Genomic DNA, 22,790 nt, shown 5'->3' on the forward strand with positions numbered 1-22,790 from the left:
AGTGGAAAATTGATTGTGTAGAAAATGTTTCAACTTTTACTGCACAGACATGTTCAAGAGAGGGTACAAAACTATTTATGGACTAAGAGGAAGATCTCCGGATGAGCAGAAGAAATTGTTTTAGATGAATTCCCTCATTTATCCTTCCGATCATTTTGATTTTCTGGTCTATTGGGACACTATGCGAAGCCTTTCCAGGGTGAACACCATTCACAGTTGATGCGGTGCTACATGTGTAGAATGTCGTTAGTATGTTTTTGGTGATGCGAATTGAGGGGTTTGAGTATCCCATCTTCTACTCTCTGTATCAATAAACATTCCTTGGGAATAATGTCCTGGTATAGGTCTTCGTCAATGGTTGAGGTGAGGCAAAGCAGATAGCAGGGGAAGTGAATAGATCGATTTGCTTACATGTTTTACAAAATCTCAACATATCTTAAATGAAAAGGATGCTATATATGGGCGTATAGATATTTTTATGTTAAAGTCCTCTTATCAGCAGGACCCCCCTTTGGCCACACCGCCGAGTGTATACCATACTTTTATTGTAACTTTCCTCTTGGTTCCTTGCCAGATTTATTTCAAATTGTGTCAAGCGGCAAAACTTTTCACATATTACCAAGCGATAAAATATCCCTTTTCTCTGAGCATTGTACCTACACATTGTATCACCCCATGTAATGCGATATTCACTGGAAAAGAACCCCAACACACTCGTCTGGCTAAATGACCAAAAATTGTATACCCTCATTCTTACCCTTGTTTCCACCCCATGACTCCACCACGCGTACCCAACTCCTTCTTCTTTGAGCAATGTATGTACCTCTTTGGATCAATTAAGAGCCCCATTGTCTGGAGTCAGACGCTGAAACTTGGTGAGAAAGTGCTGAAATAACCAAATAGATGTACATAACTTTCCTTTTCCTCTATCTTTTCGATGTAGTCAAGGGGTGTAACATGTATAAAACCTTTAAATATCGTGTTGATGATCAAGTTATTCAAAGAGATATAATAGTTTTATATGGTAGTTTTGGATAACTTACAGAGTGCGGGTAACTACCCTTACTATGCGTTGTGGGGGATCACGAAAACTCCAAGTAATAAGCTCAAATTGAAGCACACTCTTGTTAGACACATAAATTCGGTTGTACATCGTCGTAAATAGGAAATTTTCACGGGGGTCACGTTTAATATTTATGAGTTTACGAGTTGAAGTCATGCCAAGATGATTAAATTGGTGTAACGTGGATGGTTAAAATTAGCTTTTACATTAGTTTGCTGCAAATTAGCTATTGCATAAGTCACAAATCTCTCTACATTGGGCTGACTTTCTCATTAGACTCATGGATTATTTTTTCATTGGGAATCCTAAACACATCGCATAAGATATTATAGCCTAAAGTAACTAAATTTGTTCCAATATTCTATAACAGTCATAGATGACTCTAAATTTTTTATTTTCTTTCTATGAATTAACATGAGAAAATTTCTCTCACTCAATCTGTCTCTTATCAAATTGTCCAATTAAAATCTTGTAATTGTCAATCAAAATCAATATGTATAGACAAAAAGTTCATGAGAGTTCTTCAAACAAAAGTAAAAGTTCAAAAATGTCACAAACGCCTACACAATACCCCTATACCCACACGTTTACATCTCCTAAAATGTTTTGTGTCACATTGCCTTTCAAGCGAACCATTTGGGAGCGAAATCATGAAAAAGGATTGGAGCACGAAAGAGTCTTAGAAGATAAATCCCCACTCTGCTGTTGTACGCGCGGAGGGACTGGGGATAAAAAAGACGTGCTTTTAAAAAGGGCTACCTCTTCACGTAGATTTTCCATTCCTCTTTTTTTTTCATTAAAGCCACTACCACCCACACACATCCACTTTAAATATTCACACACAATGTAATCTCTTTTAATTAAAAAGATGTCACATTGCATTCCGCAAGCCTTTATGATCACGACGGGTGATTACCACAATTGCCGTGTTGATGCGGAGTGACAAGGGCGCCAACCCCGCAGTAAATGTGTGAAAAATTCCACTGTTCCGCTCTCTCGGGCACTCAGGCATTAACATCTTACAAGGAAGGCGACAACCCTGCCACTCACTTTCGCTATGGAGCTTTCTGGGTTGAGCTTTTTGCTATATAACGTACAGTACGCTTGGATAGGGGAAAGTACGCAAAATGATGACACGGCTTAATGATAAAAAGGATTATATTAATGCAATAATCACTTCTATGGGGCTGTCCTGCTGGAGAATTACTGGAAATCTTAATTAAATTTTTTTTCTCAATTGAAATTTATTTTACGGAGAACTCCCACTCAAAAATTTTCCAACAACTCTCCCTCTGCGTTGTTTAACATCCAATTTTGGTTATCCTGTATCCTACTTGAAAAGAGAGACACAGCTTATATTTTATGACTATAAATTCTTTTTTTTCATGCGGTATTTAAATGAAAGGATAATTTAGGATATAACTCTGGGGATGAAGGAAAGTTCCATGGAGAGAAAATAGTCAATACCAGCGGCAAAAATTCCGCAAATTGTTTCTGCCTCCTTGGAAAAAGTAGCTCTATTGGTGAGGGGGTATTTATCAAATATTGCAGTAAGAAATTGTGGTATAAGCAAGCTGCGGAAGAATGCCGTACCATCTGGTATGTTTCACATTTAAAATATATTTGGGCGGAAAAGAGAATCACCGAAGAGTGCCGTCTTGAACGAAAATTGATGGTGATGCAGAGTTATCGATTCAGCCTTGTAGAAAGGATCGAAAGAGTTGCACAAAATGAAGGAGAATAGTGATGTATTATACATATTTATAGTAAATTACATTGTATACATAGTTTGAGAAATATATATGTAGGTAATTAAAAGATTGAGGAGAAAATACTGTATAACAATATCTTAGATTACTGTAAATACTTGAAAACTTTTTATCTTCGAGAGTTCCGGCTATTTGCAGTCTCTAAAACATTTTTTTTGTAAATATAAAACTTTCAGCTGCTAGAATATTCATATTTTAGAATACTTTCTTTTCGAACATTTCATTCAAATTAAACTATTCTGTTCAGAAAGTTCAAAATATTGTGGAAATCCTCTGTCAAGAACGTAATGGAAATCCTTTTTGAAGTTTTTGAACTACCCTATAATACCTAATTTATCTGTATTCCTCCCTTAAAGTTGGGAATACTTTATTAAGAGCTATCTGATGGACAAATATGGACACGTGGACTGAGTTAGCTGTGTTTCTTTCAGACACAGCTTTTGTGTACCGAGCAAAATCGAAAGTCGTCAGATCGGGTTCAAACTTGGGATGAGCACGAATTAGGGTCCCCACATTCCAAAAAACGTATGCGCCAAAAAAATTTTTTTTCCGGCCGGCCGTCCGTCCGGCCGGATCATAAACTTAAATTGCAAGAGAACGGTGATAGATAGAGACTTGCGGTAAACGGCAAAGTTTAAATATCGACCTGAAGAAATCCGATTATGAGGTCAAATCCACCCCCCCACCCCCCCGTCCGCCATTTTGAATAACCTCAAAATTTTGTTTTCGCTATATCTCAGCCGCTATTATAGCTAGAGGTCTGAAATTTTGATATGTTGTAGGGGCCATTAATACCTTTCCAACGATACCTCATTTTCGAAAATCGGTCGAACCGTTTAGTCAATATGGCCGCCACAATTTTTCATCGAAAATCGACCATAACTCGAAAACGGCTTGACCGATTTTGATCAACCCGGGGTCAAATGAAAGATCTCAACAAACCCTACAACTCTCTAAAACATCAGAAGTTTCAAAAGTGACCGCTAGGGGGCCAAAAATCAAAAACAAAATTTTCGATGAGTTTTCGATGAATATCTCGAAAACGCCATTATCGATTTGCTTCATTTTTTGATATGTTATAGTTGACCATATTATCTAACTTCATGCCAAAAATGAAGAAAATCTATGTCTCCGTTCTCGAGATATAGCCTTCCAAAGTTGGCATGTCATATCTCGGGTTCTACAAGTCCGATCTTGATCAACTCAAGTGCAAATGAAAGGTTTCGTGAAGCCCTACAAATGTCTAGAACATTGCAAGTTCGAGAAATGACCGCGAGAGGCGCTAAAGTCAAAATCAAAATTTTCGAAAATTTCGAACTCGAATATTTCGAAAATGCCATTATCGATTTACTTCATATTTTGATATGTTATAGTTGAGGTTAAGACCTTTCCAACGATAGCTCAAACTCGAAAATCTATGGAGCCGTTCCCGAGATATGGCATTTTAAAAATTTCTTAGGGGATGACTTTTCAACTTTTCCCGATTTTGCATGTATTTAAACAAATTCGCGTTCTAGTTTGCTCTCACAAAATTGGTACACTGAAAGAAACACAGCTCTCGTAAGCTTGGTCAGCTTACCAGTACATTTTCTACTTAAGTGGATACATTATAAAAGGACTGAAACGTACCCGTAGTTCATTATCAGAATGAGAAATTACATACAATTTGGCACTCATAAATAATAATTTTTAATCTTTAAATTCAGTCCAAGGACTGAAATTATTTTCCACAGAGACTCATTTTGTCCGGAAGATCCGAGCCGAAAACGAGGGTTTCCCCAGCCGGATATTACAATCATGTCTGGGATGTTTCGGATTTGGGAGGAAGAAGCATGAAGGGTCGCGCCGTTGTATATAGGGACTGTTGGTATGATAGAAGGGTGGAGGAAGTGCCGCTGAAGATGGGCGAGGACGTGCATGGTGTGTAGCAATTTCGATTAGCAGCAAGTTTGATTTACGTGATGAAAAAGGCTGTTTGCTTTGTGATTGCACAGCAATCCACAACGCCTGTCTATCCCCATATTCTCACCAAATGTGGCGTTCTGTTTGCAACCAGGGCTCTAGCCACCCCCAAATAGTGGCAACCGTCCATTGGGTCTGGGTCAGCCCATGTACACAAACAAGAGGTTGATATTTCATTAACGTAATGTATTTACAGCATTAATGGAATTAAATTACATGCACTGCATACATAGTCCGTGTGAGGACTATCTCGATGCTAATTTATATGTATGAAACGGTTTGACCACCAACAAAAAGGTGTGTCCTTTCCGCATTGTTCATCGTGATACCATCTCTTCTCATACTTATAGTTCTCATGTACCATGTACGTACACACAAAATAATCATTCTCCTACAATTCCCTCCAACTCACCATAGCACGGTTCTTTATTTTAACCAAAGAGAAGAATAATTCGAGAGATTTTTCCCAGAAAAAGGACTCCATTGTGTTATAGTATTCGGAAAGCAAAAGGTCCTCATTCGTGTTGGATAATTATACGTATAGTATATATGATGAAGGGGCGCAAAATTTTTCGTATCTGTTCTACATTGTTAAAAATAAAACCGTCAGTCCCATTGTACGGTTAAATCTTATAAAAAATTCTTAATTTATCTAAATTAAAAAATAAACTTTGAATTAAAAAGAAAATTAGAATTTTGATTGCATATAAAACAATTTTACTGTCCGTGTTAGTATTCTTAAGACGCATTTAGAAATCTATTTCTAAACTTACTCATAGTTATCACTTAGAAACCTCCTAATAGGTATTTACAAAAGAATAGATTTTTTGTTGAGACTAACAAAAACAACTAGACTATCAACTCCTAATGTCCCAATGCTTCCACTGTCCTTTCTATTTTTTTCTCCGTAATCTGTACCTTCACCAACATTCCGCAAGCAAACCCACACGTAATTTATATTATCCTGTGTGTCTCATTTGTGGCGTATAGGAAAAATAATTGTATATGTAGGTGATATGTTGAATTTTCAATTTTACCGAGTCGTGTTTTGCAATGAAACCACTGCATTACGTTAAAATTGAAATGTGGCTTTTGACTAATTAATTTAAGTAATTTGCCCTCACGTTTCATTGTCAGCATTTGTGCTGTGAACATTAATGCTTTGCATATTGAAATCGAATACATTGAAACGTAACAAAACAATTATTATAAAATTGGTTTCCTTTCAAACGAAAGTTCCCACACTGGATCATTTGAGAATATATTGTTTGGGAATACTTTAACATGGAATAAATAAACACTCATTTTTCATTTATAAAACTTTGTCTTAAACTATGGTTTTACGACATATGGAATTCATTAAAAAAAAAATTGAAAGTTTCTTCCTTAACTCTATAAGAAGTCAAAAATAAATTAATTAAAAAAATATATTTTTGACTAAATATTAGATATATACAAAATAATATTTCTTTATTAATTCAATGAGTGTTTTAAACATTTTCTTTAATGAAGATTACCCAACCAATATTATAGTACCTATATAAACAAGTAATATAAGCAGAAACAGCAGAAAAGAGCTTTAAATGAAAATTGCCGTAATATCTTATCTTTAATCTGATACCGTAAACAAAACGTGTGAATTATTTGATAAAATATGAGTCTAAAAGTCATTTGCAGACGGTGAATTTGCACTTTCTTTATTAAAATTTCACCCTGAGCCAAGCAAGACGTGGAGAAAATTGGCGACGAATGAGGAAAGAAAAAAAACTCAATGGAAAGTGCAATAAATGAATTCTTTTCGCGAAAATCTACCTCCAAGAAAACAGAGAAGAGTCACCTTAGTGCTATATTTAACCGGAAATGGATATTTGTACTAAAACAGTGTTGGGTTCCTGACGCCGGGAATTGGTGTGAGAACAGACAGAGAAATGTATAAAGTAGTGACAAAGAAAAGCGTGTTTGTTGGGTGAGGTGGAAGAGATGGAAGACAAAAAAAAAGAAGTTACCCCGGTGTCCTTATAATTTTCTTCCAGAGGGGATCTATGCAATGCAGTCTGTGTACAGAAATATGATAGGATGGGCATGTGAAAGTTTTTGTCTTCTATCTGGTAAATGGTTTTCCATTGTAAATTTAAATGGGGGAAATTTTAAAGTTCAAAAGTTTCCTCACAGTGTCGCGCTGTGAGAGTGACGATGGAAATGGTGAAACTTTTGGGGCTTCTTTTTTATCCATCCCAGTGGCCAAAAGACGGTGAAAAGTTGCAGGAGAATGCTGGTGACCAAATACCCTATACCGGAGCATCTAATGCATCCGCTTTGTCGTCTTCCACAGCATCCTATTTCTTGTTCCATGTTCCATTGGTTTGTACTACGGAATGCTCTTAATGCACAGTGTCTCTGTAGAAGTTCTTCACCATATTTGTCCAGGAGAACTGTATTCATTGGGCACATGGCTGCCTGCATATGTATATAGCCCACTCACCATGTGGCATAATCCTGACGACAGCATTCTCTGCTTTTAATTAAGATACTCACTGTTTGTTTGCCCGAAGGATGATAACTTTAGTTTCACTTCCTAGACATGTGTATAGCTCACCTTCACCCTAAGACGATTTGAATTGCTGGATAAATATTTGTTAGAAGTAAGTGGAGTAGTAGCAATGCAGCTCAATCAACCCGTTTTTGTTTTTATGTATTGAAAGCTCTAGTCTTACATTTAAATTAAGCTACAGTAGATGTGTTTACCAAGATAACTCTAAACTGGTTCCATACATCTCTCTAAAAGTTACAAAACTTAAAAAACTTAAAAAAAACTCCTAATTTTCACAGGAACCTGAAAAAGGAGAGAAGTACCATTCAAACGTCAATCATAACGCGTCCAGTTATTAGAGTTGGTATACCACAACGCGGATGGGTCAGTCTATGCGTTGTAATTTAATTTGTGAGCAGAATTAGTAGGCAAAGTTGATTTTTTTATGAAATTCATCAATATGAAAGATAAAAATGCTCATATCTGAAGTTCTATAAGACCTACAGAAATTTCTTGACTAGTTTTGGAAAGTTCTTGAAACAAGCTATAAGTTGACATATATATCAATAATTTTCAAGGTCACATCTAGAACAAAAATGGCGGATATTTGTTTGAGCAAAACAGTTTTTTGCACTTTTTGTCCTCAAGGAATGGTTCTAGAGGTTTCTGATGTTTCAGAAAGTTGTAGAGTTTTGCAAAACCTTTAATTTGATACCAAATTGAGCAAAATCGGAGAGACCGTTTAAGAGATATGGCTCTTAGAACTTTTCAAATTCAAGAAATTTTCAAATGGCTATATCTTCTAAACGGCGACATAGATTTTCTTCATTTTCGGACTGGTAAAAGATATTGAGTCAGGCTACAACATATCAAAATTTAAAGGAAATCTATAACAGATGTTCGGAGATATAGGCCCTTAAAGTTAGGCAATTTTTGTTTTTGATTTTAGCGCCTCTTGCGGCCATTTTTGGAAATTAAAATCTTCTAGATAGTTGTAGGGCTTCTTGAAACCTTTCATTTGATACCAAGATCGTCAAAATCGGTCAAGCCGTTCTCAAGTTATATCGAAAAAACACTTTTTGCTTTAGGTCGCCGTATTTGCTAAACGGCTTGACCGATTTTCAAGTATGAGTTATCGATGAAAACGTCTCACTGAGCTCTACAACATACTAAAATTTCAGATCTCTAGCTGGAAGGGAACTGATTGACGGTATTTCAAAATGGCGGATGGCGGCCATCTTGGATTTTGAAAATGCGAAAAAAAGAAATTTTACACCCACATTTCTATAGAAAACTTCAAACCGGAAGTCTCTATCTCTTACCGTTTTCGAGCTATAAGGTGAAATGTGGAGTCCAGGCCGGCAGGCCGGCCGGATCAAAAATTTTCCACCACCATTTTCGTAATGTGGGATGTCTAAAACGTGCTCATACCAAGTTTGAGCCCGATCTGAAGTGGTCGGTTTTTCCGATGATTACAATACTTGGTATGCCACGATTGTGGTATACCAACTAATAAATAAAATCAGAAGAGGAAATACTAACACTTCTTTATAATACTTAACTTTTGCGATTAGATTCAACTATGTATCAAAGACTCCTTCAGTATTGAAGTATTTTTGTTCAAAATATGTCCTTTTGCACTTTAATAGATAGGTACGGTGACAGGGTCCCTTTGTATATTGACAAGTGGAAGAGATGAAATGTTGACACAAAATTTCAATAAGCTAGAAGTCTTATAGTGAGATACAGTATGGCTTCCGTCTTGCACGATATAGGAAAGCTATCTCGAATTTCACGACCTAACATCCACGTAATTTTCTTCAGTCACCCTCTTAGAGTATACGGCAGTGTGCAGACTTTTATATTGTCGGGTAGAGGAAGATATACATATGTGTGCCTTTTTATAAATGGGTGGCATCCAGCATGATAACAATAAGTCTTCCGGTTGTGCATAGTCCAATGGTGTGCTGGTGGCACTGCAGACGCTTGCCGGAGGATGGCATAATATAAGGATGTACACAGAGTTGGTGTACCAGTAAATCCTTCGTTCTACCCTCGGAGATAAATAAACCTGAACGCCGGAGAATATATTGTAACCATCGCAATGAATAGTTAATAGCCCCAGACATAGCATACATACCATAGGTAGAGGAAAACTCAACAGCATCAATTGATGACTCACTGAATTTTATACGTTTCGGTGTAAAAATCGAAAAAAGGGGAGACATCGTCTTCTTCGCTGAATGCATCCCTTTTCAATTTTTCCACCACATACTCTCACAGTTAGTTCAATGTGTATTCGTCCTAACATGGGGGTAAAGGCGGCAAGTGTGATTTGTGATCAGACACAAAATACAACCACTTTACCTCCAAAGAAGTACACTTGAGGAGATTAATGTGAAAAATTGCAGAGCTCAAAATTGAATAAGTCTAACACATTCTCCTTCTCCTCTTTTCCAACTCTTTTCAGGTGTTTACGATGTAAGGGATTTCGCTGTAAAACCACCAGCAATTAATGCCACTTCCCCATGGATGAAGCATGCATCGGAGCTTGACGGAGACCGCCTCCTGTAGTGGTGGAATTTACCGATAATCATCAACCTAATCACTGTGCCACTCAACATGTCACGAAGCTCCAAGAAAATAAAGCCCAAAGGGCTTATTTGGACGCTTTTGAGTTGCGTTATTGCATTCATCCTCTCTGGAATTGGTAAGTCTTCACCCAACAAAGCACTTCTTCCACACCAGAAGATTACATTTTCTTTTATCCCACCCACAATAACAAAAGCATTGGCAATTTGAATTGCTTTAACTTTTTTATATAAACAATTATAAGTCCTTTCTCTGTAGAATTTAATTCGCGAAAGACTCTCTACCACTGAAGAGTTGTCAGACTACTCGTAAACATAAACTTCAATTCAAAGTGCAGACGAGCAGTACTAAGATGATGAGGCAAAAGCCTTTTGATATTACTAACTGAAATTGCAAAGAGCATTAATACCTATAATAGCACGTTATTTGAGAAGCTTTCCAATGGAATATAAAACTTGACAAGACTGCAGTCTTGTAGTCCCCTTGTGACTACAGACTTTCTAATACGGGTGGGAGGGTGGCAAAAAAAAAAATAAAACTTGACAAATAAGTTCAAATTAACAAATGAAACTGCTTATTTTTGTTGAAAGTTTTAGATATAATTACCTATTGTACCTATCATTTCAAGATATTATTATTTTTATATTCTTTATACCCCAATATTAATGTTTAAAAATTATTGTTGGACCGGAAACTTTCTCGAACCACAAAGAAAATTGAAATCTGTAAAATTTTACCTAACCACTTATGTCAGTTCTAAATTTATGGACGAACATATAAGTATAGATTTCACAAAGGAGACTAATAAAAGAAAGTATAGGAATAAATTTATTTTAGTAATAGGCAGGTAAAGGATTCCATTTTACCTATTGCTTATGCTTTCGTCATCTTAAAATTTGTCGATGAATGTTTTGTACAGTTTGTGTGTGTGCTTGGGATATAACATGTGTACGGACGAAAACCACACATCTCATAAATTTGAAGAAATTGCAAAGCCACAAGAAATGATGATGGCAGTAGAAAAGGCAATCAAGCCCCAGGGTGCCTAATTTCATTCACAGAGAAAATACTGATTTGAGTTGCGAGAGAATAATTTCGGAAATTGTGTAAGCTATCCTATTTTCATTGAGGAGGGGGTGGAATATGTAATTTTTGGTGATTTGCCTAAGTAATTGTTATTGTTATATATTCATATGTGAACAAGGATATAATAAAGCCACATAAATAATTTAATGACGGCAAACCTAGACCCTGTCGCTACAGCTTTGTAATAATGCAACATTCTAACGACTTTTATTCAATTTATCCTGGTATATGATGCTGAGGAGAGAAATTCTTGTTGACAAAATCATTATAACACAATCTAAGTTTAAAGTGGAGTTCGTATAATGATGTTGCTTGCGACCAGGCAATGCCAAAATTTTCCTAAATATTCATCATGAAACTTTGATAGAGTTTCGTTGTTGAGAGAGACACTTTTGATGTTCTTTTGCTCCTGCGAGTTGCGCAATCTATTTCAATATTCACGCATTCGCTTGACCATCTAAATGGACGGGAAATTAAATGGCATTCACCGGAAATGATGGGCGGTTAATCACTGTAAAATATTTTCAAATAAATGGTAGCCGAGTTAATTAATCAACCTGCTGGCAGGGACTTTCTCATGCAGAAATTGTTCCCAAATTCTCGCAAATTTGTCACTGACACGAAGATTTTGTGCACCGTGCCCCATTAAGCTGGAAATGACCCTTAAATCACCATTTAGTACTATATACTAATAATAAATTCGTAGCAAGGGAACTCAATTACAACTATGTATGTACGTACGTATGTACACACAACGAATGTCATACATGTGTTCATTAGCATGGTGAACAAATTGAAAATTGAGCTTGGTCTTTGGAAGCAATTTGTTTAGATTTATGATTCATGTGGCAAATTAGCGCGGAGAAATTTTCACGAGGAAATTCAATGTGAAATTGCAAATTGAATTAGAAGGAATGCCCATGATGTAGGTGTAAAATGAATCAGCTTCCTCGGGAGCCAAAAACTTTTGTGCCACGCTCAAAAGTTCGTTATTGATACCATCGCTTCCATGAGAGATTATCCGTCAATTTATGTTTGGAACACCCACTCGTGCCAATTATTCTCGCCTTTTTGAAAGGATTTTCCCATCTTAGTACCTTCCTATACAAAGCTATAGCTGTGTATATCTGTACGTATACATAATATAGGAGATTTTCACTTAAGTTTCGCTTTCTATTCACGTCCAAAGATTACATTGAAAATAATCGGATTTCTTAATTATTGCCCTGATTTGAATCGATATTCAATATTATTCAAAATTCTTCTTTTTTTTATCTGTGCTCATTTAGTTACAAAATTTTGTAAACTTTCAAAAATATAATTCTTCGTTTCTTATTCTACGTTTTAAAGTCATCAACAAAGTGCTACAATTGTGGCAAGAGGAGATGAGATCATGCTAATGTAAAGAAGAGCAATATGATTCTTTTATATCTTGAAATTTTACGAAAAATTAAAAAAGAATCAAATTATAGCTTTAATAAAAAAAATCTTGTTTTCCGTTTTCCTTCTAACACACTTAACGTTGTTAATTTATTGCACACTTCCTGGCATTTTGATGAAGTTTTTAACTAGGTATTTTACCTCTACCGGAACGACCTGAACTATAAATTTTATCTTCATTGCACCAACTACCACACAAATCCGTAAATTTCCTGCTTAGTTGGCAAAAATTGAAAAATTAATGAATAAAATCAGTATAAATAAGATTCTGTAGCATTATTGCCATGCAAGATAGCATTAGCTACAGGAGAAGAAGAAGAAAAAACTTAATACCGTTTAAGAAGTTCTATCGAAAAGTCTTATAGCAAGTACCCATTATGGTGGAGTATTTTATGCAGCAAAAAAAAAAGCAAAAAATGAATTCAAATTCATTCTCGTGTGGTCGGAATTTTATCTCCTTCGGCAACATTTTTGGTTGTTTGTACGAGGGGGCAAATAGGGCGCAGGATAGAGGGAGATAAGACCAGAATTAGCATATAAATATCACCCATCCAGCCGATTATTGTGCTATTATCGTTTTTGGATGTGTATATAGCAATGTGAAGTTGTGAAAAGTCAGCGAAAAGTATGAGGGACGAAAATACTTGTAGGCGTTATATTGTCCCTCTTGTGCTTAGCAATTTTTGGGGAACATTGAATACACTACATCTACATAGTGATTCCAAGATATAATACTTTCGTTACTTAGGCTTATCATTCACTTTAGACATAATCTTATAATTCAATTAGATGGCTTCTCAATTTTTTTTTTTAGACTTTTCAGATTTTCTAGATTTTATACGATTTTTTTTTGGAAACTTTTGTTGACATCACAATTTTATATGATCGAAAAATATCACTGAACTTTTAGACTTGATTTTTATTTAGTTGATTGCAAAAAATACACAAGAACTAAAAATCTTTTTACATATATTGTTGTTAAAAAACAATCATCAAATTAATCCCTAAAAGCGCGTGAAAAACTCGAGTGAGGATTAAAATATCTTTTACCCATATTTAGTGGCTTTCCACAGAAGAGCGCTTGAATGTTTAATCTAAAAGCATTTATTTGCGAATATTTGTGTATAGAGATATAGTGGCAACGAGGAGCCCCATTGATTGTGTGGGTTAAGTGGTTTATTAAATATACATTACACATCAAAATTCTCATTTAATAGGAATGAAGAGCTTAATGTGTAAACAGGGGCATTATTGTACTAAAGTATTTCTTCATTGCCCGCACTGACTGGCGGTTATATGTACATACATATGTATATATTAATGTACTTTGTACAGTCATTTTGCACATAATACTCTTTATATAATGAAGTGGGTTAGGTACACTCTATGTAAAATATTCGCATTTGAATCCTTCAGTTCTCTCTCATTTTCTCATACTTAATGGGAATTATACTACGTCGACTTTTGTGTTGATTGAGTTTAATATCATTTGATATTAATAGAGAAATAGATACATAGATACTTTGTACAAGCTTATCCTACGATGAAGTACTTACAGAGATGAAATTATTTCTCTTTAATGTTTCCAATAATTCTATCATCTTTTCATTCAGGATCTATTTTCACCAACTAAAATTCATTCCAAACACTTTCAATACACGGATACTTTTGATAAGTAGCAAGCATACATACATACTTTATATCGTGTAAAATCTTCAAATTTTGTCAAGCAACTGTTAGATCATTAGGATATTATCTTTTCACGGTGAGATGCTATAGGATCTGGCATTCAATCTACGCTTGGTATATTTTCTCTTCTACATGCTCCAAGTGTTTTATACGACAGCATTATATCGATGGAAACGTAAATATGTCTCTTAGCGTTTCCCATTGAAAGTTTACGTGGAAATGATCTTATTTTATAAACTTATTGCTATTGTAGCGCACCTGACAAAGGATATAATCTCGCACCCACCTCTCAATTTTGTGCTGCCAAAGCACAAAAGTGTTACGAAAATATCGCTGAAGGAGTGTTATTTTGGAAAGGTGTTACTTTTCACAGTTGCGTCTTTCAGATTCGGCGAAATTGGTAATTGGCCCGATACATTTCGCCTTCCCCCACACTCCGCCATTCACCTCCCAATGCGTAACACAAGGTGAAGTAATCAAATCACCAATTTGGATGAAATTTAATTCAAGTCACGATTTTCCAAAACAAATACATAATTTTCATTTAGTGCTCTTCGGCCTCGTCTTGAATTTCAGTTTCTATGAGAAATGTTTACCCCCGAGGCACATGGTGAAGAAACATTACAGCAACGGGGTGTTTGGATATGCGTCTCTCGATGGGAATCAACGATAGGGTGTGAATAATTAAATTTGATGTATTGATTTGTACCATTGTCTTCAATTTCATCCACATTATCAATGGGATGAGGAGGGGAGCCAAGTCGCTAAACAAGAAGTGTTGCATCATTCACAAGTACACGTTTGTACATAAAGTCTGCCAATTAGATGATGCGGTGATGCGATATGAAACAAACATTCTATCAAATGTGTACTCCCTCTGGGACCATGAGTGTATTCACCAAGGTTACACCATTTACCTTGTCGTTTAATTTGTAGTAAAGAAGAATCGCAGTTCGAAAGATAAGAAGTTCACTTCTCTTAATATTATTTTTACCTCACTCAACTTTCAATTTTATAAGAAAATTATTATTTTATTTTATTAGACACATAAGGTTCAATATTCGAAAAGTGATGATTACAATCACAGGAATAAAAATTTATTTATTAAATTCGAATATGTGTTTATATGTGAGCTATAAACATAATAATAGGAAAAAGCTCTGTACCCTAAAGTAATTGTAAAAAAAATGTTCTTCTTGTTATTTAATAAAAAAAAAGGTTCAAGAAGAGCTTTTTATAACAAAAAAATATTTCAACAAAACATATACTTTCACTTTGATTTGTTGAAGCAGAAAAAATATTCATAGTAAATACATTTTATGGCAATGAAGCCATCGGATTCTTTGAAATTCCTCACATGTTTCTTTGCAAATATTCAAAAGGAGAGGTCCTTTAAATTTGATAGCTCTTGCGGATAGAGATATTTCCTCTCCTTTAGCATAGCACACAATACTGAAAGCATATTAGTAAAATGAAATTGAGATATCGTGTTGAAAGAAATAGGTTCAGTCATCCTTTCGAACACACCACTCTCTTTACTACTTTCCCATCTACTCGCATTTCTCATCATTTCAATAGGTTTCGGCACTTTTTATCCCAAGTCAAGGAGCTTGCAAAACCACTCCCCATAACTCGGCTATTTCTATGTATATTTAAATATTGTAAAAGTTGTAGTAAAAAAAATTCCTTTCTTCCAATCTGGAATTTCTCTTCGCATTCTCCAAATTTTAACCCAATATTCTCACACTAGATCTTTTATATGACTATCAACAATGCCAATGTATGTCTTGGATGGAATTCCTATCTTCAGTGGGTTTCGTCCCTTTTCCAGAGCTCTCAAGAATGCGAATATATTCACAAGAAACCATATAACGAGTAATGGAATGAAGAAGATAATAATTTTATTAAAAACGAAATTCAGAGTAAAGGAAAATTGAATTTTGCTACTATCCAGGAAAAGGCATTTATACATATAGTACATGCAACAGTTGATTTTTTGTTTCTCATCTAAATGACAACATTATGTCCCTTTTAATGTAACTCTCGTAGATTCAGGAATTTGAAAGTGCAAAATGAAATATTAAAAATAACATCAGATGATTAACATATTAAAATTATGAAGAAGTATAATCTGTCTTTGCCATTGATAATTCTTTTTCGAAACATTGAGCATAGAGAATTCTGCTGGTCATGAAGCCACAATGGAATAAGGCATGAGTAATGTTGTGTACAAATAACCTCCCTGAGAACAAATAAAATACTGTCTTTGTCGAAGTCGTTACCGAGACATTGTGTTGGGGTGGTACTTTGTGCTGATGAAGCGCATAAATTTCTATGTTGCTGTGCATGGCTATAAATAGAGAAAGCACAACCGAATATTGTGGCTCTTAGCATCTACCCCAGTATATTTTTATTTTTCTTTTGCTTTCCCCTTAGCTTTTACCAGAAACGACTATACTGAGGCTTCAGTGTTTCAGTCAATGATTGCATTCATGGCATTTCCCATGAAATATATACATATTTTTGTATACATATAACATTTATCAAAAGAAATATTACTTTTTGATGGCAAAAATAACGTTTTCCAACCAAACATACATCAGAGATAGACGAATTATCAAATATCTCATGTTTGTCAAAAATAAAACTTTCAAAGAGATACTGTGGTACTGCATTCAACAGGGAAAGAGAAAAATACCATAATATATTATGGGTAGGTATTTCAAAAGTCATAGTTTCACTACATGTACTGAAAAAAATACAATAGAAAGCTTTTAGACTGGTGTACCTATTATTTTCTTTAAAAAAATGTGACGCTCTTAAAATGATCCAACAGGTAGAAGAAAATAATGTTTCTCAGTACATATTATTTTTCAAAAAAAAAGCTTGATTGAATTAATATAGAAGAAAATTTTCTTATTTTATACGAAAATGAATCTCAACAAACGCAATTCATTTGAATAGTTGGTTTATGCATAAAATAAAACAGTTAAAATTTTATGATTTTTTCACAAGTAGTTTCTTTTCTAACTCATACAGGAGTAATCCATTCTACAAAACTAGCAGATTTCCTAACTAAAATAGTCCATGAAAATCCCATTTGCAGAAGATAGTAACATTGTATAAAGACCAAATTTGATTTCAATTTCTCCCTCTCAAAATATCTCGTCGGCAGTCAGCTGCATCCGAAGTAAATTCTTGTTCCAGCCACTCCTTCGCTGAGTCGATTGACTTTTTATCAACTTTCTCAGATATTCTGTTAGTAAAAATGTATACTGTATAATGATTTTCCTAAAGAAAAATTCTAGAGCATGCATTCTGTAACCCGGCTTGGAAAAAGTATTCATTGTGACTCTCTGCCTTGGATTAAAAATGGTGGCTAAGAAGACGATGATACGCAATGATACGGCAGAGAAGAGAATGTAGTAATGAAATTGTTTGTCGCTTTTTTATGCGTTTGCTCTTCGTTTATTCATTCGTAAGTGGATGGTGGAGGGTCACAAGAGAGGCAACTTCTTCTTCGTTATTGAATTTTATATTCACACTTTCTTCCCCACATCAATGGTGGGTGATGGCATCTCTGGAAAAGCGGCGTGAGAGGATCTAAGGGCTTTTCACATTATACCAAACACGCTCTAATGCCCAGTGGCAATTTCCGCTACTACAGGAGAAGCTGTGACTGGTGGGGCTGGGTAGCTAGGCTCCCCTAGGAAAAGTTGAAACGGATAGAGTGAAATTTCCCGATAAAATTTTTCAAAAAGTGCCGCCCCAACAAAATACATTCAGTGGGCAAAAAGTTTCTTCACAAAGGGTCGACCCTCCATCCATGGTGGCAGGCCCCAAAGTGAAAAGAGTTTTCGTCCCCGCAAGGATTTAATTAATTTGATGGAATCACACTCCTGATTGCTTAATACATTCACATTTTACCATGAGTGGGAGGCAGAGAGCAAATTAAATGTATATTGTGTTTATCTTGCTAGGAAAATTTCGTGTTTTTAGTTTCATGTTCCATGCCTACAAAACCCAACTTTACTCTTTGACTTGCTGGACAGAATGTAGTTAATATTATTAATAGTGTTGGGCTACATTGCTGTATGAGTAACCATGGTATTCACCAAAACTTTTCTTCATATTGATATTTATGTTTGTCGATTGCCTCTGTAGAGTTTTGCCATTTTGCCTGAATATTTATATTCTTCCTCGCCATTTTGCACAACTTCCATATGTTTTTGTTTCACACGTTACCCACAAAAAAGTATCATGAGACAATGCAAAATGGAGATTTATGACCGCATATTTGCTACATTTTTGCAGGTCATTCTATTTTTTTCCGGAAATAACATTTATTTTGTTTGTAAAACAAAGGTAGGTATTATAGTTGTGTTTATTTTTCACTATCAATTTAATTTAGTTAAATATTAGTTTCTCAATTTCAATATCAAGAATATATCTTTGAATAACTTAAAATAAATAGAGAATTTTTTAAAGTTGTTTCATAAAAAAAAACTTTTAATCCAATTTATAATAAGAGACATTTCGGCTCTTTATACATCCCACCGCGTAAAAACTTTACTCACAACTTTGGCAATGGTTTTCTTTTTGTAATTTGTGTAAAGAAAATATGATGGAATAATTATATTTTCCGTGGATATCTTTTGAAAATTTAATATTTGGTTCTTCAATTATCCGTTTTTATTAGCACATGCTATATTGCCCCATCGTGCCTTTAATTACATAGATCCCCTTGAAGATTTTCTTGGGGGTGCTATGTAGGTTCAAAAGTGTCAGCTTTACCCTCCTTTTCGCTGTCTGCTTGTCTTTTTCTCCCTCTCTTGCACACAGAAACCACTGCCGTCCGTAATCCATTTTCAATTTAAAAACTTTGTTTTGCAACCATTCCATCCCCATTGCGCACCAGTCCGCCCCTCTTAGTGAGACAGATATTTGCTAAAGTTCTTTGGCTAAACTCCTTCATGTTGTATTGTATTTGTCCTCTATTAGTGGGAGGTGGAAAATATTCTGCTGGAACAAAAGCGTCGTACCATTTTCAGGACACTATAGTTTGTACGTTCTCCGGGATATGTTATATATCCTAACGGTAGTGTAGACATGGCAGAAAGGATATTGAATTACGGCTGGTGAGCCCGATGAAAACGAGTCAGTAAGCACCTCCTGTGTGACTATACCATTCACTTTGTTTGCTCTAACAGCGAGATAAATACAACGATGCTATAGAGAAAAATGTTCCATACATGGAATCTGTATGTATCGTGATAGTATCTATACACGTTTTTGCACAAAGTGCTCTAGGGTTAAAAATAATTATTTTCTCGAGGATACCCAATGAACTTCTTCCAGTACCCGCTCCTCACTCCTTGGTGCTACTTTGAGTTGTTGCGATGAGAATTTTTCATCTTACCACGTTTTCTTTTTTTTTCTTTATCAGGAAATTCTCTGTGGGTATCTCCTCATTTCATATTTTTGACATATTTGATTGAAAAAAAGATTGCCTCTGGAAATTTATAATTTATTTGGTATATATACATAAAAGCAACTGCAATGAATAAAATAAATCCATCTAATTTATTTCTGTTGGAGAATAAATATATCCTACAACCTATATAGATGGTACAATGTCCATTTCTTCCTTCTTTTCAATTTTATAACAAACAATTAATCTCTGTCTGCGCCTAAAAATTAAAATTCTACAAATCTTAATTAACTACTTCTCCGCTGACGGGAAGGAATTTTCCACTCACCTCTACGTACTGCATACAGATTATGTATTTTAAACAAAATCTCAAATATTTAACACAATTTAAAAATTTGTAAATATGCAAAATATTGATCTCTTATCATTTTTAAACAATCATGTTGATCTATTTACACAAAATTTAAATAGATTTAAAAATTTGGATATTAGATTTACCGTTTTACCTTAGAAATCAAGAAATTTATTATTTACTGACATGTGTATGGAACACTGTTTTTTACAGATATTATAGTTTTTTCCGAAAAAAAACCGAATTATTTTACAAATTTTTTTTTGTAAAATAACTGAAATTTTTTGCAAGTTAGATTCAAAGAAGCACTGTGAAAGAATCACAACTCTATATAAAGGCAAAGCTTACATTGAAATTTTTTATTATGCATTAAAATTTTGAATAAGCAAAAATTTCACAAGCAGAAATATTCATCTCATTTGTAAACATAAATTCTAATCTGACCAATCTTATGATATATACCTACATACAGACATATTTCTCATGGAGAAATTATGACGGAAATTTAATTTTTTATTATTTGCATGACAAGAAACCAAAAAGCATCTTTGATTTTTTTCTCCAGTTTAAAAAAAATATCCTTAATCTTCTTCATAATGAAAAAAATAAAATTCAAAACTAGATTAAATTTTAAAAAATTTTGGAAATTTTATTTCTAATTTCTAGTGGTTAATATTTTTAAACCTTTATAAAACTGAGGTTTTATACAGATTTTATATCCTTTTTTCACATAGTTTTTTTTTAAGTAATTTTCTCTTTTTATTTTTAAACATTTCTTACAGCAAACAAAAGGATTTTCTTTATTTTCTAAGCACAATAAACATTTAGCTAAAATAAATTTAGCTATGATTCTTTCAAAGAACAAAATAGCACAGCTGTCGTCCGGTTGTTAATACTAACAACAGTCCAATACCTAGTTCTTAATCTTTTTAATACATATTATTACGGTGATATTATCATAATGAAAAGAAATAAATTGATTTTCAACCTATCTTCAATTCACTTACGTACTTATGTGAAGTGATTGAAATGAATGGATTTAGTCATATGCGTAGGAGTTCTCTTAATTGTTGTTCTCTATCTCTTTGTATGCATAACAAATAATACAATCTAAAATGTATGTATGTTAGTGGATATTTCAAAGCAAATGCGATGACACTTTGTTAAATAAATGATACTCATACGAGTCTGCAAAGTGGCAAAGAGAGCAAGTTAGTACAACTTGTACATCTCGATGGCAATTTGTGTGTTTGTATAGTATCGATGTATGTTGTATATTCCTTTCGGCAATGAGAAGTGAATTCTAGTACATGCTTTATTCATTTATATTCCGGAGATCTTCAAATAATTCTAAACTTCTGTATACTTATCAGGAACTGCTCTTCAAGACCATGTTAAATGAAAATTCTGTATATTTTCATTGAGTTTATATTTATTAAAATATGTAGTATATTATGTTATATACTTGCCTGCAAGAAATAATGTTGGGCTTCCTTTCTGTACTGATGAAAATAACTGAATAAACATGTGATTCACGTGCACATGTTTATAAAACAAGCAAACAATTTTAAAATCACTAATTTAAAGTAAATATTTTTGTATTTTTCTAATATCACATTATGGTACATAAATTCTTTTTTTTAGTGTAATATGATTTTAAATTAAAAAAAGCTGTGCCTGAAAGAAACACAGCTAATAATTGAAAATAAAATTTGTCCAAAAAGGCAATATAATTATTCTTTATACGTATTTTTTTTTATTTGGTTTTGTCGTTTACCCAACTAATCTATGACTTTTAATTCTTCAAAATTAATTTAGAGTCAAACGTTACATTAAGTTTTAAATAGATACAACAAATATTCATGCAGTAGAAGGTCACATCAGAATATGTATGAGCCGAAGACCTCATCAAAAAATCAAATCACAACCGTATGGTGGTTATTCGTATGCAGAGACAACGTATAGCCAAAATGTATTTGTGTATTTGATTGGAAATGTAATTTTCTCTCCTGGATTACACATTCTAATTTGAAATTCAGCAGTATTTCACAATTTCTTTCTCAATTTCATATTTTATTCCATGTCAGCCCTCGTCGTCACACCATCGCGCAGGGGATCTTGAAAATTCGCAACTTCTATTCTACAATTGAGGAGGGAAATAAAGAGAAAATAAATTATTCATTTTGCCAAGAAGTAACTTAAAGAATTTATCTTATTTGTATATCCAATCTCGCCCCTTTTATCCCATGGAGGTTAATTTGAAGGTTAATTTCATGAATTTCTTCGCCTTTTCTTAGGCCCTACTCAAAAAAAAGCTCACAGCTTAAAAGCCCTCCCTCTCTCCTTTTTACTCAATAACACTTTGTATTATGTAATTATTCCAATGAAGAAGACAAAAAAGAATATACGAAACTAAATGTATGCGCCACACAGGTTAATTAAATGAAAATTATGGTTTAAGGAAAATGGTATTATACGCTGACTTTTTATTGAATAAGAATGAATTTAAGAAGCAAGGAATCCTTTTTGAAGAGGTACGAGGAAAGTGAAGAATAAATTATGGAAGTCGAGGGTATTGTTTTCATATCCAATTGTCTGATTTAAAAATCCATTTTAGAAGATTGAACATTCGAGTTTGTTTTCAAATCCACTCCTCTCATTCGTTTTAAACACTTTCACACCCAATCTAGCAATGGAACTTCAACTAATACTTTGCACTTGCTCCCCTTAAATGTAATGGGAATGGACGTTCCATAATTTATATATCCATTAAGTGATTACTTTTTTGTCTACTCCTATCTTCCAGAAAATACCGGAAAATCCATGAGTTTTATGGGTTACACAGCCTCCTGTAATTTTTTTATCTGCCTTTTATA

General features: G+C 34.2%; 1 protein-coding gene across 2 annotated transcripts in view; it reads left to right on the forward strand.

Annotated features, from left to right (window-relative positions):
- LOC129797441 (uncharacterized) overlaps positions 1-22,790 on the forward strand; it is a 109,133-nt gene that overhangs the window by 55,567 nt on the left and 30,776 nt on the right. The window contains exons 1-2 of one of the 2 annotated variants that reach the window (XM_055840000.1): positions 7,142-7,436; positions 9,795-10,034. In XM_055840000.1, the coding sequence (XP_055695975.1) occupies positions 9,947-10,034 (88 nt within the window). In that variant the 5' untranslated portion in view covers positions 7,142-7,436; positions 9,795-9,946. Of the gene's footprint in view, positions 1-7,141; positions 7,437-9,794; positions 10,035-22,790 lie in introns of those variants that run through there. The other variant, XM_055839999.1, reaches the window with a different exon arrangement.

The sequence above is a fragment of the Lutzomyia longipalpis genome, chromosome 1, assembly GCF_024334085.1.
Source record: "Lutzomyia longipalpis isolate SR_M1_2022 chromosome 1, ASM2433408v1".
In the NCBI taxonomy this organism is placed as follows: domain Eukaryota; kingdom Metazoa; phylum Arthropoda; class Insecta; order Diptera; family Psychodidae; genus Lutzomyia; species Lutzomyia longipalpis.